The 24,552-nt window shown below is 37.2% G+C and overlaps 2 protein-coding genes across 4 annotated transcripts in view; both read left to right on the forward strand.

Annotated features, from left to right (window-relative positions):
* Positions 1–24,552, forward strand: part of LOC145693736 (uncharacterized) — a 627,490-nt gene that overhangs the window by 356,090 nt on the left and 246,848 nt on the right. The window lies entirely within an intron of this gene.
* Positions 8,742–12,691, forward strand: LOC145693737 (KRAB domain-containing protein 2-like). The gene is made up of 2 exons (XM_081770034.1): positions 8,742–10,447; positions 11,689–12,691. The coding sequence occupies exons 1-2, from the start codon at positions 9,108–9,110 to the stop codon at positions 11,909–11,911; spliced, it is 1,563 nt and encodes a 520-aa protein (XP_081626160.1). The 5' UTR covers positions 8,742–9,107; the 3' UTR covers positions 11,912–12,691.

Genomic DNA, 24,552 nt, shown 5'->3' on the forward strand with positions numbered 1-24,552 from the left:
GTGCTGGTATAGTTCAACGAAAAAAGTGGTTCGGGTTCCACTATTATTAGTAGGTTCACTTCTCCTTTAGCTTTCCTGGCACAATCGTGGGACGTTAAAAAAACAAATCAAATATCATATGAGATTATATAACTGTTTGTTAAAAATATACTATAGGTCCAAATATAATATATATTGATTAAATAGAATAAAACTTCATCTAGGTTGTAAATTTGATCGAGATCGATCTGGTGGTTCAAGAGTTATTAGGTTTCCTTTATTTTTATATATCTTCCCCTCCTCCCCTCCTCCCATAAATTCCACCGTCAAAGTGAAATGATAGAAAACATCTTAAGCAAGAACCTCATCTATGTTAAGAATTTGATCGAGATTGATCGTTTGGTTCAAGAGTTATTAAGTTTTTTTAACTCCCCCCTCCACCTCCCCTAAGTTCTATCGTCAAAGTGAATAGATAAATATCATTCCAGGTCCGAACGTCATCTATGTTGAAAATTTGATCGAGATCGGTTGGGTGGTTGAAGAGTTAAGTTTTATTTGTTTTTATATACTAGCTAAATATAAGCAGTCTTCGCATGGGGCTGTATTTGGAAGTCAACGCCTGTGGGAGTATCACCATTGATCTCAAGAACTGCGAAAACTATGGATTTGACAATAATATAGATCATTTTCTACTCCTTTTACATGTCTCTGTATCCCCCTTCCTGGTGACCCCCGGCCCTCAGGCGAATAGGGAGAATTTGGAAGTTAATGCGATCGGAGTTTCACCATTGATCTCAGTGACCGCAAAAACTATGAAACCGACACTAATATCAGTCGTTTTTCTACTGTTTGACTACTTCTACATGTCCCGGTAAACTATCCTCTGAAACCCCCTGGTTCGAATATTGAAAAAAAAGGCTTCACCTTGGTCTGAGTCCGGACCAAGGTATCTATGACCAAAATTTGGTAACTCTCGGTCCACTCGTCTGGTTCCCAGGCCGCACACAGACAGACACACACACACACAAACAAACTCTTTATTTTATTTATATTAGGTAAATATCCCAATCCCCTCCCCTAGGTTCTATCGTCAAAGTGAAAATATATTAAAAAAAAAAAACTTCTAAAGTAAGTATACCATAAGATAGATAAAGCATTGACAAATAAATTCATATCAATTTATGTCTATTACATTGTAAGTATTTACGTAATAAAATAATTATTCTTAGGTGAACCTTATTTTCCTCAAGTACCTTACGAATTAACAGATCTAAAATTTACAACGAACAAGAAAAAATATTGTACACCCATTAACTAATTTTTTTCTAATAATCAGGATGGGATTTCTGTACACTGCTTGGTTGTTCAACTTTCCACAAACACTTTAGCCTGAGAAACCACATTAAGCATGTCGACGTAAGACAAATTGTTATACTTTTCACAATCCTGTTAAATCTTAGGCTACTCCTCTGTCAAGTCAAAGTCATAGTTCTCTTCTTCCTCCTCTTCCTCTTTTCCTTTCTGGCTCTCGGTGGAATTTCCTTTTAAAGCACGTATATCCGTTGTGTCTGTTTCGGTTTACACATCACTGTTTGCTTTGCTGACAACATACTGAATATTGTATTTACATCTAACCTCTCACAGGATCCATACAGCTAGTCAACGAAACAAAATTTTTAGGTATTATAATAGATGAGCACTTCAGATAGAGTAGTTTATATCGAAGCAACTATACATAAACTAAATTCTAGGCAGAGTGTTAAAAGACACTTTAACTCTAAAGAGTTAATACAAAATCTACTACGGGTCTATATACCCTATCATAGAGTATGGCATTTTATTTTGGGGTAACGCAACTGAAAGCAAATCTATATTTATTAAACAAAAACAGGCCACTCGTACCGTTGCAAACTTACATTACACAACAAGCTGCAAATCATACTTTAAAATGTTAATGATATTAACAGTTCAGACTATTTACATATATAAAGCATCTGTTTTCAGTCTAACCCAAAATGAAGTGAAAGAGCATCATTATAATACTAGAGATCAAAACAAAAAGTCTTACTTTACTAGATTATCACTGGTACAACAGGGCCCCAGACATATGGCAAATAAAATATTCAATGCTTTGCCCAATCACATAAAAATGGAGAAAAACTTAAATAAACTTAAACAAAACTTAAAAACGTATCTAATAAAGAAAGAATTTTATAGTGTAAAATAATACCTAGAACTACATGTGTAACAATGTAAAATATTTTACCTATATGTATAATCACTTCTGTAAATCATATTATGTTTGTTTTATAATGTTATTTGAATACTATATGCATGTAATCTGAACCCTCCAAATACCATGTATTGGTTAGATGGAGTAAATAAATGAAATGAAATAATATTCTAAATGCTGCTCTGCGAAACTTGAAATTTTCCGTTAAGAAGTATAGTTTGATTTCCGTTGTTTGTGTAATACAGTTCCCGTTTAATAAAGGATCCGTTGAAGGCAGAGTTTACTGTAATAGAATTCAAAAGCTGAAGGAGATACAACTAGTGGTTCGGAATTCGTGATGGAATATCAGCAACTGAAGATATTGATTGTAAAAAATGATCTGTGATGGGAGAGAGGACGAATTTACTTCTCATTGCGAAGCTAATGTTCTACAACGGGGAATAAGAGGGGAATCGAATGGCGATATAACGGGAAACTATTAACTCTTTGCTGAGAGATATATCAATGTTATTTCCGAAATTCTAATTCGTTAAATCCAGTACTAAGAGAAGAAATGACTTTATTTATATACAATCTACAACTTCTCTGCAGATTTATTATGCTTTGTGATTTACGACACATTTTAGAATTCTTAAAAATGCACTAAAAGCAGCAAAATTGCATTAAAAGGTACTACTTATGACACGAGTAGATATTGAATTGTCATATACATCGTAATATGGGAATCTCTCGAACGGAATCAGTGCTATATTTACTCTACAAGAACAATTCGAACGTAATATCAAGGTAACATAACATTACTTTAATACTAGAATTAGTGAGGAAAATACGAAGCGAAAATGTGCTCATGTGTTAACTTTACATGTAACTTAGACGGAGCTTTTAAGATCAGCGAATCTCCAAACTGCTACCCATTTTAATCGTATTGTTTCAGGACACAAAAGACGAATTGTCAAAGTTGTATGGATGGAATCCCACTAGAAGTATCCCCAAAAATAAAAGTATGGCCTTTGGATGTAAGAGTATTATCATGCGCGTAACCTTATGTTAAGAACGACCTTCTGTCAACCGTTTTGGTGAGATAGCATGGGCAGGAAGGGAGACTCTCCACGTTACGATAGAAGTTTTGGATATAAATTGGGTCACGAATTTAGATATTTATTTTGTGTCTTGACCCTAAACGTATTTCAGTACATCATTATTTCCAGTAAATTTTCTACTTAAAAAAAAAAAAAAAAAAAAAGTAAGCTTCTGAAAATTCTCATGTCCAAATCTCTCTTACAGGAATAAAGTTAGGTAAAATCCTATATTAAATTCGTGTTTCGGTCACTTTCTTGCCTCAAACAATATATCACATGATCTTCTTCCAACTTCAACAATTTCAGCTGGATTCAACATGGCGGCACCAAGATGGTCATCATGATAATCATATGCCCTCTTAGGTACAGCCTCATGCTTAATAGCAATAGCATAGACTTCATCCTAATCCCTGCAGTCATTTCCAACTTGCAAGGATGTACGGAGACTTAAATATAAAATTCATGTTTATATTCTGGTCCAGGCAACTGAAGGAAAACTGAGCAAAGGCTTATTTCCTGAAAATCCCTCCTACTAGTGCAGTCTGGACGAATGAAATAACCGTAGATTTATTTTCCAACTGGGTTGCAGTGGCTTAATTGTAAAGCACTGACGTCTGATGTGTTCCCTGGTTCGATCCCAGCTTCTGCCATTCCCGGAGGGAGTTCATGTGGTTCGGATTCCACGTTAATCTGTAGGAGCCGTCTCATATTGCCACGCTGCTGAAAGTTACGTTAAACTCAAAATCATCTTAACCCAGCATGTGCCAACTGAGCTTTGTGATGAACAAATGCCATGTGTACGAGCATATGTATTTTCTCAAGGTTTCTTTCGTTTCTTCCCACTTTCTTTGCCACTATTTCATTTATTATAATCATCAGTGTATGTGTTAGTCTCGGTGCATGATCATGTCACGTTAAACGCAAAAAATATGTTTTGAAAATTTTGGGAGGCGGGGGCGAATACCAACGTGAATATATACGTATGGGCTTATGCTGTCACAGGTCAGTTTGGTATTATTACTCAGAACACCTCAAATTGATAGAGAATTATTTTTGGAACGTTCGAATTGCGCGTAATAGTCTTTTGTTGAGTTTGCTCTTACTACCCGAAGTGCCTCGTATAAATTCAAACAGAACCCAAGATTCAAAGGTTCATCGCTTTGATTGGAGTTTAGCGTCCCTGTCAGCACTTTGCGTAAATGAGACAGTAAGTAACAGTTTAAAGTGCAATGCGAACCACAGTAATGCTTTCAAATTTCAATGTCCTTCCACCGGAAATCGACCCCGGGATCCCATGTGCCAAAACTCATATGATAAGCGGTTAATTGTACGATGTCAATATTTGAATGTTATTACTTCTTTACATAAAAGTCTCAAAGCCTTCAATATGTAATTGATCATATAAGATTAAAGAAGTGTCATCTTCGACTATATAATTCGATTTTACTTGATTTTTGTCCTTATTACTTCCTTGAAGAATTCGTTGAAATGTTATTGGGCCCTGCACACTTAGCATTAGAGATGTAATTATATTCAATGCAACTTTGGTGAACGGAGATTTCCACTTTCAGCTTTTCTTCCAATCTAATTCCATTCGTTGCTCTGTCTTTCTCTTCCTCCCGTTCTGTTTCTGGAAAGAATGATTGTGTTGTTTCATTCCGTCGACGATGTTAAATTCTGTTGCAGGCTAATTGGGAAGGCAAGCGGTGGATGCCATTAGCCTTCCTGCTCTCCGCTTAGCTTCCAATTAGATAAATCTCAGACAATTGGTTCCACGGCCAAGCAAATAGGAGAGCTGAGAATACGCTCACCTTCTAATGAAATGGCTGCTTCCGGTTTCGATTTTGGAAAATTGAAAGCTGTTCTTTTCATTTCAGCCGCACCAGCAGAACAGCAATTCAGAGACCTCTAGCGACAAATGAAATTCTAGTTCAATAACGTGCTGAAATCGCGAAAACAAGAAAATACGGCCCTTTCATTTTTCTACTTTTATATTATTGCCTACAGATTTAAGAATATTGAAGCTTAGAATTTTTCTTCAGATGTATGTGTGTGCAGAACTCTATTTCTCTGTATGGTCGAATCTAAACCAAATTTGATAGAGAAGAAGCCCATCTTCTAAGGAAAAAAGATTCCTATATTTGGTGGCCGAACTCGACCAGGGATAGACTCGGCTCGGCAACAGAGGCTATGTTCCACAGTGTTGAATGCAGGGAGCTTTTGAGTTCCGTCCATCCGACTCACAATACGAAGGTGATTCAGAAAGTAATGCCTCCAAGCTCACTACTTGGCCAATAGTACTGCAAAAATTCTGAACTGTTTATCATTAATACACTGATGTTTAAACTATAGAGTGTCACTTGTTTCACCTTCCTATCTCTTTAATTCAGAGTAATGGAGCAATGCATGGTATCTAGTGGTGACGTCCGGTTAAAACAACGGGCTGTCATTGAATTTCTGACTGCGGAAGGTTTGCGACTAGGAACATTCATCGACGGCGACGAGTCGTGGATGCACCATTACGACGCGGAGATTAAGCGTCAGTTGATGGAGTACCACCACACGTTCTCTCCTCCGCCAAAAACTTCAAAGTTGTCCCATTTTCTAGCAGTGTTGTTCACATTCTGCCTCATCCTGCCTATAGTCGGAATCTTACGACCTGCGACCTTTGGCTCTTACCCAAACTTAAGGATGACCTTAAGGGCCAACGCTACAGTTGTGATGCGGAAGTGGAAGCAGCAATTCAGCAATGGTGTGGCCAGCAGCCATCGCAATTCTTTGCCAACTGCATGAAAAACCTTGTTTCGCGTTGGCGCATGTGTGTTGCCTATAATGAGGACTATGTTGAAAAATGAAACCACATTGTTTGTAGCTGACATTGTAAGTTTTCTACTGATACCTGTCAAACAAAGATATTACATTGGAGGCATTACTTTCTGAATCACTCTCATACGATTATTATTATAATATTATTATTATTATTTAGTAATATCACTAGCAGTAGCAGATATTTGTTATTGAAGTTTAGCCTATCCCCTTTCAGCAGCGAGGCTATAAAGATCTCCACCTATAGTTTAAGGTGAAATCTGAACCATCCTAAGATATTCAATGTTTTCCCACCCAGAATCGATCTCGGGACATCTTTCACCAAAGACAGTAGTACTAGTATCTTATAGCTTCTTCGAACTGAGGAGTGCTAAGTGTAATGCATGTTCTCGAGAGTTACAAGCTCTTTCTTCAATCCTAACATAACTGGAAAATGTTCAGGTCACACTCCACAGATCGCTGACTTCTAATATAAATATTCCCTAATTTGATACGTGCGTTTGTGTTACTGAGAGGCCTGAAACTTCACCGATTAAAATATTTTGGGAATTTCAGGTAATAATGTGTTGTTATATTGAGGAACATTAAACCTAAGTTGTTTTATGATACATCATGGCGTGTTTTGTTTTATACAACATCAGTTTATTTACTCCTTTAGTTCATATATATCATGTATCTACTCTCTACTGATGACATATCGCGTAGCTTGCACCCGTTTCCCGTTCTTCCTCCCTGGAATGAAGTCACAGCTGCTTATCTGGAGAGAAATGGTTCTGGCCACTCTGACAATGGAAGATAAGATCTACATTAGGAAATGAAACACGTGGCGAATGGAAAATTAATAGGAAAGCTTGTAATTTGAAAACAAAACGCTTGGTTAACCACTTCACAACGTATTGAGGAATGGCTAACTATTTTTTCTTGGAATTATTTATTGTTTTATGTAGCTACTACACGGTATAATAGGGTGAATGTTTGAAATAGGGCGGCAGGGTGGTTCCGTAATTCAAATGCGATGCAATGGGGGATGTAACGCTTTATTCTTCCACTCCTGAGGCGAACTTTATTGGGGTTCATATCCCTTTGAAGAGCATGAACCTTTTAATTACCCTCGATGTTTCTGTGTTGATATCCCTGTCGAGGTTGGTAGTAATCAGAAACTTGATTCTTCTTTGTCTCCGTCTTTCCTGATGCCTATATAGAGTCAGCATTTCAGTCTTTATTTCTTTCCCTCCACTTTCTTCTATCCAGATAGGCCTCTACTCATCCCTTCTCCCTCAAATCCATCCTCATATCTTATTTTTCCTTTTCCATCTTTGGTTTTCCCCTCTTTCTTTTTTCTAGTACTTCCATCTTTCCAATTTATTTTCACACGTAGCCATCTTTCTTTCTTCCAAATGTTCACGTCATCTCAGCCTTCACGCTTGAAAAATTTTACTCCATGGTCCTCCTTAACAATGTAATTTATATAATCGTTCCTTATTTTATCCAACTCATCACACCATAATGTTCTCATCTCCACAACTTCCAAGTTGTTGTCCTGGGCCTTGTATTGACCAACTTTCACTACTGTACATCATCGCCGGTCTTATTACCGTTTTATATATACGGCCATTTAACCTACTGCTTACTTCATCTCCAACCTGGCCGAGGTACGATCCAAAATACTTAAACTTGGAAGTTGGTAGGTAGCCGTACGAAGGTCCCGTCCATGGTGGAAAGACTACAAGCTGGTTGCATGAACATATGGCCTTGAGTGCTGTCGTGGCTGTGACGTCACCTTGGTTGCAAGGGACAACGGGAAAAGGCTCGGCTGGAAGTGACAAGTGGAATTCTTATGTGTTCGGTTAAGTGGTATTGAGAATGTGTTCAGTTAAGTGATATTGAGAATTAACTAACTAGCGAATGGTAGGTTCGTAATAATGATTAACGGTTACAAAGATATGTAACAATGTATTGGATCAAGAGAATAAAGTATCTATCTCCCATGTCATGGGTGTCATTGTCGGAGCATTTTTACACTCAGATTTTGAAATTCTTGTTGATTTTAATCATAACTTTGAATAATTATTTATATATATTTAGATGCCCCTCCAGAATTACAAAATTAAGAATGACTGCAGTAAATATAGAAATATGGTAGATTCTCGAACAATCACGGTGGCTCAGTGGCAGAAGGCTCACCTCTGGTGCAAGAGGTACTCCTTCGCTACCCGGTCAAGTGAGGTTATGGTGGACAACATAGTCTCCGTTAGTTTCTCGGGGTACTCCCGCATTCTCATTCCACAAAATTCTCACATAATCATTCACTTGCATTTATCGTTTGTCTCCGTTAATCCACGGACATAATCAGAACACTAAACTAATAATTTCAGTTTCTTTGTACAATCAAAAAACGATATAATAAATATTTACCATCCTAGTATCTCTAACAGTACTAACTGCGCTTATAACTGTTTCCCGAATTTATTGCAAATATTTTGTCAAGTGCTGTGTAATCACTTTACCTGCTCGCTATCAACTAATTTACCTGGTCCTACGAAGATAACTTAACTACAAAATGAGATAAGCGCTGATGTTCTTGGAATTTCATTGTTTGAGCTATTTTGTATATATGTTACCGTCAGAACCCGAAATTAGGTAAAACTAGAATTTCCTAGTTAAAACTAGTTTTCTCAAAGCCGTTTCGAAAGAACTAGTATTAACTAGTCAATACTAGAATTTACTATGTTAGTTAGGTAATTCTGGAATTAACGAAAAAGGCTATATAATGTGAATCATATACAGTTTTTACTAGTTAAAACTAGTTCTGACCAAAATGGATCAGTTAACAGTGTTTCTGCAAGTTCGGACTTGCTCCTACTGGGAAAGTATTGTTTTGTTTTCTCTAAGTCTGTTCGGAGCCTTTGTAAAGTGTGCAGGTGCGTCTCTCTTGTCGTGGCTACGCGTGTGTTAGTGTTTCGGGAAGTGTGAGGTGATTATTCATTGTAATGAGTCAGTCCGATAAAGAAACAATTTTGAAGGAAAGATTCTTCAAAGAAATTATTCGTTTGGAAAATGAAAAAGACAGTCACTATAATGCAATGACCAAGGACGTTTACAGTAAACTTTTAACTGAAGTTGAAGAGGCAAAATCTGCTGCAAAGAAAACACCTTTACAGTACAGACGTTTGAAACGGTTTAATGTTTTGGAAATTGGTGAAACAAAAAAACTGGTGTCGAATAGTGAGCCTGTGAAGTACTACTTACCTGCCGAGGAGATCTTTGATGTTATTGAAGCATCACATGTTGCTGTGGGACACGGAGGTCGAGATAGAATGAAAGCTGAAACTTCTAGGAAATATGCCAACGTTACGACTCAAATGATAAATATTTTTCTGTCAATGTGTGAAACATGTCAACGGAAGAAAAGTATGAAAAAGAAGGGCTTTGTTTCTAAGCCAATACTTCACACAGAAATGAACAGCCGATGTCAAGTGGACCTGATAGACATGCAAGCACACCCTGATCGTAAGTTCAAGTTTATCATGGTATACCAGGATCATCTGACGAAGTTTGTCTTACTGCGAGCGCTGCAAACCAAAAGAGCTGAAGAAGTAGCCTACCAACTGACAGACATATTTTTGACATTTGGTGCCCCCTGCATTTTACATTCTGATAATGGCAGAGAGTTTGTTAATTCTGTCATCAAGGAACTAACGACACTCTGGCCTGAGTTAAAGTTAGTCAACGGAAAGCCCAGGCACAGCCAAAGCCAAGGGTCAGTAGAACGGGCAAATCAAGATATAGAAAATATGCTTGCCTCGTGGATGCATGATAATAAAACAACAAACTGGTCAAATGGTCTCCGCTTTGTTCAGTTTATGAAAAATCGAGCTTATCATTCCGGAATAAAACAGTCTCCATACCGTGCGATGTTCGGCATTGAGCCAAGAGTAGGACTTACGACTTCAGCACTGTCATCAGATGTTCTCCAAAACATAAACGATGAGGACGACCTCGTGAGTATTATTGAGGACATGAATGAGCGCCTTAGTGAACATGAAACATTTGATGAAGGAGAAAATGAGGCTGGTCCTAGTGCGGTTGATATCACATCATCCAGGAAAGAAGCACGTGAAAATTTGTCAAAGCAGGCCAAGAAAATGAAACGTATCTCTGATGCCACCCATCCACCTGTTGAAGTGGGAGATAATGTCATAATACCAATCCCGGATGTGGACAGAGCAAAGGCGGATTTTCGGAATGTCATTGGAGTTGTTCTAGAAAAAAATGAAGATCTGCACAAGATTGGAACCAAGGATGGAAAGCTGGATAAATTATATTGCAGGTAAGTTTTCTGTCTTTTATGTGCTCCTTATTGATAGAATTTGTATTAACGTCCTAAACAAGCTAAGGAGCTTTTAACGACGGGACCTACAGGTTAAAGTATGATCCGAACCATTGCTCGGGTTTGTATTCGAGGCGGAGGGCTCCCAGCGGGATTTAGAGCCCGCGACCACGCCCGCAGAAGGCCTTAAGCATTTTCATTTAAGGCCTTTAAGCATCTCTGGTACGAGATAGCATATGGGAAGGAAGTTGGTTAAGGCCTAGTTTTATAGGCACTATCACATTCTTTGATTGGTATGAGAGGGATAAAAGCTGGAAATCCTCAGTCAGGATGGTGGGCCGCTGGACGCGAACTTGCGACCTTCCGAATGCGAAGCCAGCACTTTACCAACTGATCTATGGCCGCTCGGTAATTAAGAGCTATATTGTATATGTTAACGCTGTTGACTAAGCTCCCCACCACTTTCTTTTCTTTCTTTTTCTTAAGATTGTGGGAAGTTGTAGGTCACTATCACAATTTTGGATAGCAAGCAAGATAGAAATTAATAAGTCTGTGATCTGAAAGGATTATTCCTGTAAACAACTTATTTTTTTGTTTAGATTTTTGAGTAGTCAGCGTGTGACATCATTATTCACAGCTATTCAAATTTCTATACAGAAAGTAAATTGTTTACAGCGCTGATCCTTTTAGATCATAGAATTACTTAAATTCTGTCTTGCTTGCTTTCCAAAATGGTGATAGTGACCTACAACTTCTCACAATCTTCAAAAAACGGAAAAATTAATGGGGAGGAGTTTGGTCAAGTGTTTTATACGTATCTGTAATATTATTATTAACCGAAATAATGATGGATTCTTCACATCATTTTATGTCAAAATAATTTTCTGTTATAATGTCCATTATGTTTTTCCGGAACCGATTTAATAATGTGTAATCCATCTGTTGTTGTCTGCTGTGTACTCACCAGTAGATTGATAACATGTCACGAACTTGATCCCGGTAAAAGACTGTTGTTTAGCTTGTGAAACCGGTACTCGTGAAATGTGCTTTAGTGCATAGGCGTTTTTGTAGGAAATACGCAGATTAACTACCGGTGTTTCTCTGAAATACTAATTATGACGATGTGGAAATTGTGCGTTAAAATACATTATTATTTTGTTTTGAAAAGTCATTATTATTTTTTAATATAAGTGATTCAGGATTCCCACACCATGTGATTAAACAAAATGTGTCTGTTGTAGGTCTGAATTCGACATTTGCCACGAGCAGTTCCTGACACCAGTCGAAGTACCAGATACTGAAATTTCGTTGAGAACTGCAGCCAGGGAAGCAGCATTAACCCCACAAGGGTTCACACGTTGTGTGTGCAAGAAAGCATGTATTTCGAAAAGATGCTTGTGCAAGAAAAAAGGTTTTCTCTGCAACTCAAAATGCCATGATAGTTTACCTTGTGGTAACAAATAGAAACATTTCAGATGTTTTAGCAATAAAAACGTTTTTCTTTGTATTTCATAATAAATATACAATATTACGTCAGTAGATTTGCTTTGGCACCACCGAATTGAATAAGTAGTAGTGCAATAGTAGTGTGTATTTTACCTTGTGCTAACATACAAAAGCATTTCAGATATTTCTGCAAAACGGAAGTCTTTTCTGTGTATTTCTTAATAAATAAGTGTTTCTATAGAATTGTATTTGAACGACAAGGATTCACATGTTATGCATGCAAGAGGGCTTATATTTCGCAAGGTACTGCAAAAACAAAGGATTTCTATGATATTGTGAGTGCCATAATACTTTTTAGAAATATATAGAAACATTTATGATGTTTGTGCAAAAGAAAAGTTATTTCTAAGTGTCTTAAAATAAATACATTTCTTCAGGTTTCACTAGTAATATTGTATTTTAATGAAAATAAATAGTAAACTACGCATTCTTAATAAGCGTTGTCAATTTTACAATTCACTAGTTAATACTGAGTTAATACGAAAGGCTGACGAAACTAGTTTTAACTAGGGTATTCTGGTTTCAACAGATTTCGGGTTTTGACGGTAACACATTTCAGTTAATACTAGTTTTGACTAGTAATAACACGTTTTAACTAGAAGGAAAAATAGTAAAAACTAGAACTACCTAACTAACATCGTAAATTCTAGTATTGACTAGTTAATACTAGTTCTTTCGAAGCGGCTTTGAGAAAACTAGTTTTAACTAGGAAATTCTAGTTTTACCTAATTTCGGGTTCTGACGGTAACATATACATACTTTATTTCTATTTTTAGAGCACGATAATAAGCTGTAACGTTCTATTTCGTACAAATATTTAACAATACAATTTGTCATGGCGTATGTTTAACCCTTTAATTAGCAAGCATTGATACCATTACCATTAAGATATTTAGTTCGCTTTTATGGTTGAACCATGTCTTCCTGATCATAATTTCGTAATTTTTGAAGTATTTTTTGTACTTTGGTTACAAAATGCAGGGTGTTTATTTCAGAGCAACATTGCTATAAAATAGGTCTAATAGGTAGCTATTGAGCAGCATTGCCTTATTATGGTAAAATATCATAAGAATACTCTCAGTAACTAGCAGCAATTTCGTTGAAATATTTTCCTACAGAGAAAGAAACCACAAATAAATAAATTGAAAAAGAATTTTTGCGGAAAGTAGGAAATAAAGCTTCTACAATACTAAGTTTGACTGTCCAGTGTTCACGAAGATTAGAAGTATCTAAAGAAGCAACTCGCAAATCATGTATATGAATATTGCATGTAATCAATTAGATGGATATATTTCGCTGGGTTGAAATGAAAATTTCAATGCACAACCCCATATCTCATGTTTAGTACCCGTGAAATATGCTGTTTTCGTTTTTAATGGCATCGATTTAAACGGCTTCGGAAAGATCATTGATCATCTCCGCGACCCCGAAAACCATGGATTCGACACTAATATTGGTCATTTTCGATCATTTTATTATCTCCTCCTCTCCCAAGTTGCGGAGTTGAATTTGGTTTTAAACAGAATCGGAAGTGTCACTGGTCATCTTTGCGATCCCGCAAACTATGGATTCGACACTAATATCGGTAATTTTTGACCATTTTAAAATTTCTCTCCCCCTCTCCTACGTTGCATGGTCAAAGTGAATAACCTAGAGCAATTGCTGCCCTTAAACTCATGTATGTTGAAAATTTGATTGAGATCGGTCGGATAGTTCAAGGGATATTAAGATACAAAATAGTCAATTAGTCTTCTATAAATTGATTTTTATATCTCCCCCCTACTTCTCCTCCCCTACGTTGCTCCATCAAATTTAAATCATAAAAACGATCCCAGGCCTGAACCTCCGCTATGTTGAAAATTTAATCAAAATCGGCAGAGTGGTTCAGGAGTTAATAAGTTTTATACATTTTATACCCCCTCCTCCTTCCCCTATCAACAGTTCTACCATCAAAATGAAAAAATTAAAACCCGCCCAGCGTCGAACCTCATCCATGTTACAAATTTGATCGAGATCGTTTGGGCGGTTTAGAAGATTTAGAGTCACAAACATAGTGATTTTCAATTTTGATATATATATTCTTTCAGATAATTTTTGAGATTATCTCAGCGCCGAATTCATGGTTTTCGTAAACTATGGTACACCTACGTATAATTTCGTTATGCTTGGACATTCTTTAAGAAGTTGCTCCTATAAAAGTTTCATCAGAATCTGAGGGGAGGTTAAACATTTTATTGAAAGAATTCTCTTTCAAGCAAAATAATAATAATAGTAAATGGAAACCGATCGATGTGTTACGAGAATATACTTGAACATTAGGGTGGAGCGTTTTGCACTTTTGTTGGAAATTCGATGACGGCTAGTGCGGAAAAGGTGTATTAGTGGCACCGACCTTACTGATTTTTATTTATTCATTTTTTTTTTTTTTTGACAACCCCATAACCTGCCTCAACAGACTTAAAGTTTTAAGTGTTTGGTTAGGCAACATGCACAACACCAATGACAAAAAAGCTACTTGTGGTTGTTTTTAGTTATCTGATGGCTATAATACAATTATTTTATTAAAAGAAACTTGTAGCAATGCCAGTAAATAATTTTAAAATATTTATGAGTCAAAGTACAGCCATATTAGCTCAGTTATTGGAATTAATGTCCAGATTTTGTTTGAAATGCCACGCTAACGATGATTATGGGCATAGCCCTTGATATAACACGATTTTCTTTGTGCAACTCTGCGCTTATTTTCCTCTGTACGCAAAATAACCCACAACTCGCCACAGGGAGGTGCTTGCACATCGAGTTCCGCCCACCCACTCACCCAGTATGCCTACGTAGACATTTGACCTTAGGTGACGTACTTCTTCTTGGTCTCGAAGCGGGGCATTCTTGTTCTAGACTTCAGTCTGGCTGTAATGTAGATATGTCTTGCGTTCTGGCTGCACTTTTTCGACGCTGTCTCGGACAGCAGCTTCACTGTGCGTTCCACAGCTTGACTATGACAAGGGAATGTTGTTGTTAGAGTAGCTGAAGTTCGGATGTTTTCTTCAAGCTGCTGATCCGTTATGTTTCGTCTGATTGGCGGCCCTGTTAGACATTTAGGCCAATTAATCATGTCATAGTAATTTTCAGCTGTAAAGTTTGATTTCGGAACAATGAATTAACGTAGGCGGCTTGATCTCGGAGTCTTCTGGCTGCGGCACTTTTTTTATCCTTTTCCAGCCTAACGTTCGAATATGCGGATTTTCATCTGCTGTTATCGCTATCAGCAGGTTTTCATGATAAGCGTAGTATCCCTTTGTTTGTAGAACAGAATGAGCTATGTGTTGTAGATTTCCTGGCAGAAAACGTGATAGCTTAACTATGCTAAGCAGATGCATGGCCCCCACTTCGCACGAAGGATTTCGCCGTATTGAAAACCAGACGGGAGTGTATATTTTAACAATGTACTGGCAAAGTAGACACAAACTTGAACTAGGTTTATCAGTACTGATGTAATGGCGAAGCCTCCTACAGGCCAATGTAAGCCATCGTGAATGTGCTAATGGTCCTGGTTTTCTGTTTGCTAGAACGGTAGTACACATTCCAGTAGCAACAGCCTTGCAAATTTCAAAGAGATAATTCAGGTCGCTGCTTAAACTGTTTTTTTTTCATTTCAGACACCCATTCAACGGGAATGAGTTTAAAGGAGACGATCGGTGAACGTTCACAATCCTTTAATTTCTTTCCGATGGGGCCGGAAAAAGCGTTGGGTCCGGTCGTCCCACCATCCAATTCGGTAACCAGGTGTCGAAGTGGCAACTCGTTGGTATGAAGAAGACAAATGAAATGTTGGAGTTCCTTTCCTAGGAATCTTTGTATCTGACTTATCACGCCGTTATCCCATCCTGTGTTCGTGGCTTCACCATCGCTGCCGACTGCCTCAAGACTTGACACGTCATACTGGTTCTTCTCAAAAGCTTCAATATAGAGTCGGCAATATCCTTGCCAGTGCCTGACTTAGGTGTGGCATGACCCAAGTATTCTGAGCTGTGATATGCTTTTCTGCAACCTCTCGTCTTTCTAGTTTGCCGTTATTTTTTTTTTTTTTCACAAGAGTTGCACAATTTTTTCCGTCGAAGTAGATACTTGTAATCGCCCGGCCTAGGTGAGCCTTTTTTTCTGGATCTTCCCATCCAGTTTATTTTTTCCTCTTCGTACCTTAGATCTGTCAACAACAAGACTTTTGTCCTCTGGCGTTATGAGTCTCGAGTCCTGAAGTACGGCAGAAGCGATCAAAGGTACCTGTCTGTCTGAAGCTCCAGTTCTAAACGCTTTCTCCGCTGTATTTTGAAGCCATGCTTCCCAATTCAACAGCTTCGCTGGATTCCCCTGACGACGACACTATCTTTGACCTGTGCCTATGCCTAATTCTACTATTGATGGACTTGCTTCAACACTTCCAGCGTCTTTCTTGGTTGTCTGCCCCTTAAATCTGCTCACTTTACCGGGAAACATCTTTGACAGAGATTTGCTTGTTCGGACGTCAATGTTAACAATCTTCAATTTCCGTGATGTTCTCTGGTCCAAAATAAACTTGAATTCTCGTTTTGGAATCTTGCGTATCCTCTCACAGTTGCAATCTTCGGCTGTTTTACATTTGCAAGAAGCAATATCAAAGAGAGGCTCTTCCGCGTGTGCAACAAAACCTGCACGAAGTGTTGCGTCTTGTCCTTGTCTACTGAAATGTTTTTCCTTGGTGCGACACTTACTATAAAATGTTTTCAGTATGCCAAAAACTCTCTTTTCTGAAACCACAGGAATGGTTGCTTTACGCCAAATATGTACAACTCTTTGTCCAACTAGTTTACAAATGTCAATCACTGGTAATTTAGTTACACTTTCGTCACCAGTTAAGCTACTTCGAAACCAATGATAATGTCGCATAACGTCAGCGTACGTGGGTAACTGCACTTCACTCATTTCACTTGGTATGCCAAATAAGCCTCGTTTCACACTTTCCCGCGTTGGTCTGCTATGAGGCTTCTTCTTAATCTTGCTTTCCATTGCTTCCAAACTTGGAAACCAAAGTATACAAAATGTCGCGGAATCGTATCGCACTAAGAAGACTGTAACTTTAGGTACAATGCGGAAACTCTCTGTCGTAACAGAAACAGTAGCGAACTAAAACCGTTAAAGCTTAAGCTGCAATAAACTGGCCTGTTGGATTGATTGGCCGAAGTACGCAATATTTATACCACCGCCGAACTTCGAGCGAGAATATTCTAGAAACGTCGGCGTAGGTTCTGGAGCCAACGAGGTGAGCGGGAGATACGCGAATCTTCTGGAGTTAGTCGGACGTTGCGACGACGCTCGAAGAGCGTGACCAAAATAAGCAACCACGAAGTTGTGTAGCCTACCGCTAGATGGCATTTGCTGTCGGTGTACATAACAAGTGAAGAGTTGTCAAAAACAAATCGTATTATATCAAGAGCTATGCATATAATCATCGTTAACGTGGCATTCCAAACAAAATCTGGACATTAATACCAACAACTGAGCTAATATAGCTGCACTTTGACTCATAAACATTTTAAAATTATTTACTGGCATTGCTACAAGTTTCTTTTAATAAAATAATTGTATTATAGCCATCAGGTAACTCTAAAAACGACCAAAAACGACCGCTTTTCTATCATTGGCGTTGTGCGTGTTGCCTAACCAAACACTTAAAAACTTTAAGTCCGTTGGGCCAGGTTAAGGGGTTGTCCAAAAAATTTTAAAAATCAGTAAGGTCGGTGCCACTAATGGCACCTTTTCCGCACTAGCCGTCATCGAATTTCCAACAAAAGTGCAAAACGCCCCACCCTCATATCTATCCAGTTTCTCTCTCTCTCTCTCTCTCTCTCTCACTCTATGTACATATATACCCTTACCACTACCTAACCTAATTCATTCATGCAGTTACTTTATTATCTGGTTATTTGATTGGGTTGAGTGATCTGTAATCATGTATTCTCAGTCATAACATAATCTTACTTAATTATTTTTATGTACAAATTAAAACAATCCTGGGTGGATTACCTAATTGCTGATGTTTTTATTCGTCATAACCAAATAATTTCTAATTGTTTCATGTTTATTGTTGTGGAGCATAGCTATTGTCATCAACTTAAGATTCCAAAGATGCAGACATTTTTGTATTGCTCTCTGTTGAAAGATGTGAAGCAGAGAGAATGGTTCCAATCTTCCTTTGCCATTCCTTTAAGGCATGAATATTCATTTCGCTTTTAGGCTTTCTCATAAAACGAAGAGCAGCAAACTTTCCGACTTGTCTCTGCGTGTTTCTCTTCACATTTTACAAAGTTAAGTCTTTGCACAGCGAAATCAGTGATTAACGCAGCGAAATCATGGAATTTATTCTATTTCAGTAATGGGTATAGAGTGTGTGGTTATGAGATTATGAATTCAATGTGAATTCTTCAGTGGAAAACATGAACATTCTGCAAGAAATTCAGTTCTTAAACCAAAATAAGGAATATGAAATGCTGAGTCAGGATATTATACGCAAATAAATCAGCCATTTTGATTTGAAGTCGCAGTACGATTTAATCATCTTTCTCTCCTCACTTTGGAATCTGTGAAAGGACATCACACGTGGCTATACGGTTAACATATGCGTTTTCAGAGAGAAAGATCCGTGTGCGATTTCCAATGGCAGCTCACATACTTCTCAAATTGTAGCTCACATTCCACATAGTCTCCGAGCCCCCTACTGGCTATTTCCAGCTGGGTAGATCCAAATTCATTCTTGGTGGGAAATAGAGCACGGTAGTTCACTGGTAGAGCGCTCAACTCTGGTGCGAGATTTTCCTGGTTCGATCCCAGGCCATGTGACTTTGTGGTGGACAATATCGTATAGGAGAATGTTCTCGAGGTCTCCCGTTTCCTCGTACATTCTCATTCTACCAGTTCCTTTCATAATCATCATCTTCATTAATCATCTCTCTCTTTCATCCTACAGGGCATAAGTGTAGAGCATAAAACCCAATGGTTTTATTTCACGTTTCATTGGTGGAAAGTTATGTATTTCCAATTCCTGGGCTGGACAATGGAAATATAAATTTAGGAGAATTTCCATATGAAGAGTTGAAGTATGGCCTGCCTCAGGTAGGGATTAAGTTGTGGGTTAATTTCGAAATACTTTATGCAACAATTGAGAATAAATGAATTTAAAGTCCAAAAAGATTGTAAGTGTAAAGTTGATTACCATCGAGTAAATTAGTCCAATGTCCGGTCTTAGTTTCTAATAAACATTTATATTTTCTGGTTGCAAAAGGTTACATCTCATGACCTTCATGAATTCTATTACGAGGAAACTCTGAATGTCATGCCTGCTTTCATAATTAGAAATCATGAGTAACACATTGAATCAATTGCGCTACAATACAAAATTGTTGAATCAATCATATCCTACGAACTACGTCGTAGCTAAAGAGTGGTCAGCGGGCTAAACTCCCTTGCGACAAATTTCAGCTCCTTTGTAACCTTTCTTGCAAGAGTTTTAGAACATAAGGTGAACTCAAGTTAGACTCTCAACATATTACCTCGTTCCCCTTCTGAGTTGTGGTCTTCAACTATGTGCCTACTAACAATGAATATATTTCATGTATTGAAAGCTTGAACAATTTATCATGTCCAATATTACAATATTATTAATGTTTAACGAAAAAATATCTGAGATCAGACATATACCAATAAGTAGATTTCACTCAGTATTACGAAATACAAGGAATAGATAAAAATATGGAAACCCCTGAAAAATTGTACATTACTTTTATTAATAGCCAGTTGGACCAACTTTAGAGAGTGGTCTTCAGTTGACGGGAAATGCAAAATTACAGGTAGCGTATGGTTGTCAAAGGGATGTAACATTCTTCCGACAAAGCAGGTGCAAGTTGTTGTAGAGGCGACACTAGTACGTAGCGGGCTCGCACTTTGGTCTCCAAAACTGACGACAAGGGCTCAATGATATTGAGTTCTAACGATTGTGGGAGCCATGGCAGATGTGACCCTTCATCTTCATGCTTATCGAAACCAGTCCTGGACAATGTGAGTTGTATGAGCAGGAGCTCCGTCATCTTGAAATACGGCATTACCATTTGGGAACAAAGTTTGCACCATGGGATGCAGTGGTCACTCAAAGTTGTTACGTTGTCCTTGGCAGTGACATGTCCATGTACGGTTAAGATGGGTCCGGTAGAATACCAGAATATGGCTGCCCAAATCATCATGAACCACTGCCATCTTTACTTTCGATAATAGACAGTCTGTATCGTACTCTTGTGCTGGCCTTCTCCAGAAGTCAACTTGGCGAACTGTTGGAGACAATGTAAAAGAAGATTCATCCAACCAGATGACACTCTTCCACTACTCCATTGCCCAGTTTTTATGGACATTCCACCATTGTCTCCGTATAGCAGCATAGTCAGCAGTCGCGAGTAGTTTGGGAATTGCAGATCTGCCATAAATACCCTGCTTGTGGAGTTCTCTTCTGATTGTTTTGATGCTAACAGGGGTTGTAAGTACCGTATTCAACTCAGCTGTGACTTTTTGGTACAGTGGTGATCTTCTGCTTGGTCACAATCCTACCCAATGTGCGTCTGTCTCTGTCACGCAACACACACACACACACACACTTGTGTCCAAGCTAATGCTTTGCTGATGCGGTTTTTTCGTAACAATCGTAGGCAGTCATGATCTTCGGGATGATACACCAAATATTTCCGATACTTTGGTCACGAAAGTTCCGAACATATACCCACCCATAATTTGTCCTTTCTGAAACTCTGTCAGCTCAGATATAGCTCACGATAACCTGCACGAACTGGTCGCTGAACTGTAAATGGCCCATCTGTTCGATTGGCCAGGTTGTATATCTCACAGGATGTGCCGGTGACCATTCAGACGGAAATCGTGTTTGAAATGCCTACCTCTTTTATACCAGGTGTTTCCATATTTTTGTCTATTCCCTGTATATGTGTCAGAGTAAAAGCTCATTGGTAGTTTTCGAGAAAACCTAAAAATTAATCCTAAACAAAAACTACGATATCTATTAAGAATGAGGAATGAGACTAATAATGTAGTATACCTTGATGAAGGTCTTTATTATGACGTCAATGCGTAGTATGGTTAATGAGATATGTAGCCCAAACTTTTCTATTTGACTAAAATATTGTCCAGAAATACGGCGTATATCACTCTATAGATTACATTGACCTTAACAAAACGACATGATTAATTCAGATGCGTAGTTTCCGAGAAAACAAACTTTTTAGGCGCTAAAGACTAGGTCGTTTGAGACCAAATGATCTACTTGAATAGATTCTCTATAGCTATATTCATGTAGTGAATATGTAGAAACATGTTATGCTAAATATCAAAATGTGCCTTCTTTCAACTGTGAGACACACACTCCTAACAGTTACCAACATCTACTTTAATATCTTGTAACATCTAATAATATTAATTCGAATTTCACCAACGTTCGTACATCTTTTCCAAAGCTGGAAACTATGGATAAAAAATTATGATTAATAATCAAAATTTCGTAATGTAGATAACCAGGAGCACAACCAGAAATTTTTGTAGGGAAGAGGTCCAATACTAAAAGCCAGTATGTGTTTATAGTAGTGAACGGTTATTATTCTGCACCCAAAAAGACGATAAGTAATTGTAAAATACTTCCAGCTATATTTTCAGAGGGAAAATGATAGAAATAGATTGTTTTTATAGGAGAAATAGTATAGACGAAGCGTAAGATCGAATTTTCATGCTACAACAGTTTTCAACAAGTACAATTTTATTGAAAAGTGTACAAAGGTACGTTGATTTAGGAAGTTTTTTGAAAGGTGTCTGGACCCAGTGGACTCCCTGTGGATGTGTCCCTGTAGGTAATTAGAATTCTGCAATTCCACCATTTTGATCAATTCAAAGTACATAGTTTAAAATGCCAGTAACATGTATTAAAATACAGTAATAAATGCCAGTAACATATATTAAAAATAGAGTACAAAATGCCAGTAATATATATTAAAATACAGTGTGGAAACATAAATACATAAACGTTGTATTCAAAGCAATAAATTATTAGAACGATCTACAGAGTAAACAAATAAATATTTAATATGGAAGATATAGGCTTTAAATGACTTTGGCAGGAAAGAAAAACTTCCTGGAAGGTACCATCTTAGGGAGAAAGCTTCTGTAATGGAACGAGCCGATACACATGGAATCTTCAGTTTTTCTTTCTTCTGGGAACCAATCACAAAAATTCCTACCATTTTCGGTAAAACTAAGAAATTAGATGTTTTACAGTTTTTTTTTTTTATATTAGTGTATTCTAATTTCAGAGTTTCACTGTAGAAATATGATTTTTAAAACGTATAAAATTCGTGCATAAATTAATTGCACAAGAAACAGGTATAGATTAGATATAAAATTCTAAACTAATCAGAAGTAGTGGTATATGTGTTTTGCAGTGGTCAATTCTTGAATAAATTATTTTCCATGTACGAGTAATTCTGTGAACACTTTACATACACTGAATTAACTGAATTAAAACGTGATTTAAGTATTTAATAATTCATGAATGCATTTACACTGAAATTACATTTATCTTCATTACAACGAAGAAATCAAGTATTTACTTTCGTTGTTAAGTAAATATTTTTATGTAAATAAAATAAACATAGGCAAATAAACATAGGCAAACAAACATAGGCATATATAACAAGAAAATTAATATACAGTCTGTCCGTAAAGTTGCGTAACCTAAAGTTTGAGTGCATATATCTTTTGAACCAAGAACGATAACGACCTGAAACTTAAAACAAATGTAAGTGTGTTCTATGTAGATGTTTTCGAGATCATGACCGATATTGGAATTTGTAACAATTTGTGTAGTAACGAAAGAAAGTATCGAAAGTGTAAAATTTTTAAAAAATGTACAAAATGAAGATAATCAATGTTGAGTTGCAGAAAACTTATTTTCTACTTGTGAATCTCTGTGTATATGTGTAGCATGCTTCAAGATTCATTCATTGGTGCAAGAATGTGCCAAAGTTGATGCAGTGTTGCCATGTAAAGAGGATATTTAATGTAAGTCCGTAAAATGGATGTTTTTTGACAGAAACGCGGCCCCTGCAAACACTGTTGTAATAAAATGACTGCTACAGGCGTGTATTAGGTTAATTAATGATAAGCATTCAGAATTTGCACATATCGCGAAACGAGTTATCAGCTTTACAGCGATGCTGGAAGTGCCTCTGTTTTGATTCGAACACTAGTTCACACGTTTCACAATATTGGTAGCAACTTTGCGAAGAGTAGAAGTACTAATGTTCTCAATGGCACTAAGAATATTCGTTTCCAGGTCTTGTATAGTTCGAGAATTGTTCTTGTATATCTCTTGCTTTAACTAGCTCCATAGAAATGAATATCAGTGTTGCCGGGTGCATGTAAGTAAAAGTTTTATTATGATAATTTCCAAGTTTCTTTTTCGTTGTTTTCAGGAATTGCATAATGTAGACAGATACTTAACACACCTTTTGATGCACTGAAACATCAGCAATGTTGCCAATTCACAGTGTTAATTTATGAAAACTACGATTTCCCTAGTTCCTCCTTACAAAAACCTTATCCGATTAGTTATTCATGGAAATGAAAAATTCTTTTTTCTGCTCCATAGCTTCCAAGCTACTCCAACTAAACTAACTGAAAATTAACGACAGAACATACATACGTATGAGTCATGAGTCAATTTACATGTTTCTTTTTTTAAAGTAATTTACACCTTCGGTTACATCTGGCAACACTGTGCGGTTCCTAGTGTACTTCAATCGTTGCTTCCTAGTTTAAAAATATGTATGCATGAACAAAGTTTCATTTTGATATAACCATTATTTGTGTATCGCTTCAGATTCAAAAGTTCTGCTATCCCAAAGTCCGGGTTGCATTGTATATTGGATACCCTGTAGAAAATCTTATTATTTCAACACGTAACTAAAGATTAAAGAAATTTGTTGATAATGGAAATAAATGTAAGAGTAGTTACAGCAGATTGTGTGTTCTATTGTTTAATTTCTTCTAACAATGACGCTTATAGTACTTGTAATTTTATGGGCAAAGCTATAATGTAAGAATAATAAATAGTAAACGACAAACGGGTCACCTAATCATATTAATAAAGTCACGTTAATAGATGTCGCGGGAGTTAAACTCTTCGCTGCAGCTTCCTGGTATAAAACTATTGTGACGATTTAATTGCAAGTTAGAAGTGTATTGCATCAATTTAATTATTTTTTAAAAAAGTCAAATGAAACAAATTAGTTTTTTTAAGCGCGTTTTAACCTACAATGTATAATGGGCCAAAGACTGACCCGGAACAACTAGTCTTTAATGAGTTAAAAAATAAACAGAACTTAAGCTGTTGCATTCAAGAACGTACACTATTTCTTCATTAAAATATCTTCAAAAAAAATTAAACATGTGCCTAAGCACTGAGCAACATGGTGGTGTGAATTTATTCTGGTTTTAATAAGAATCTTTGAAAAGAATCATTC

The sequence above is a fragment of the Thermobia domestica genome, chromosome 8 (genome assembly GCF_964235325.1).
Source record: "Thermobia domestica chromosome 8, izTheDome1.hap1.1, whole genome shotgun sequence".
NCBI lineage: Eukaryota > Metazoa > Arthropoda > Insecta > Zygentoma > Lepismatidae > Thermobia > Thermobia domestica.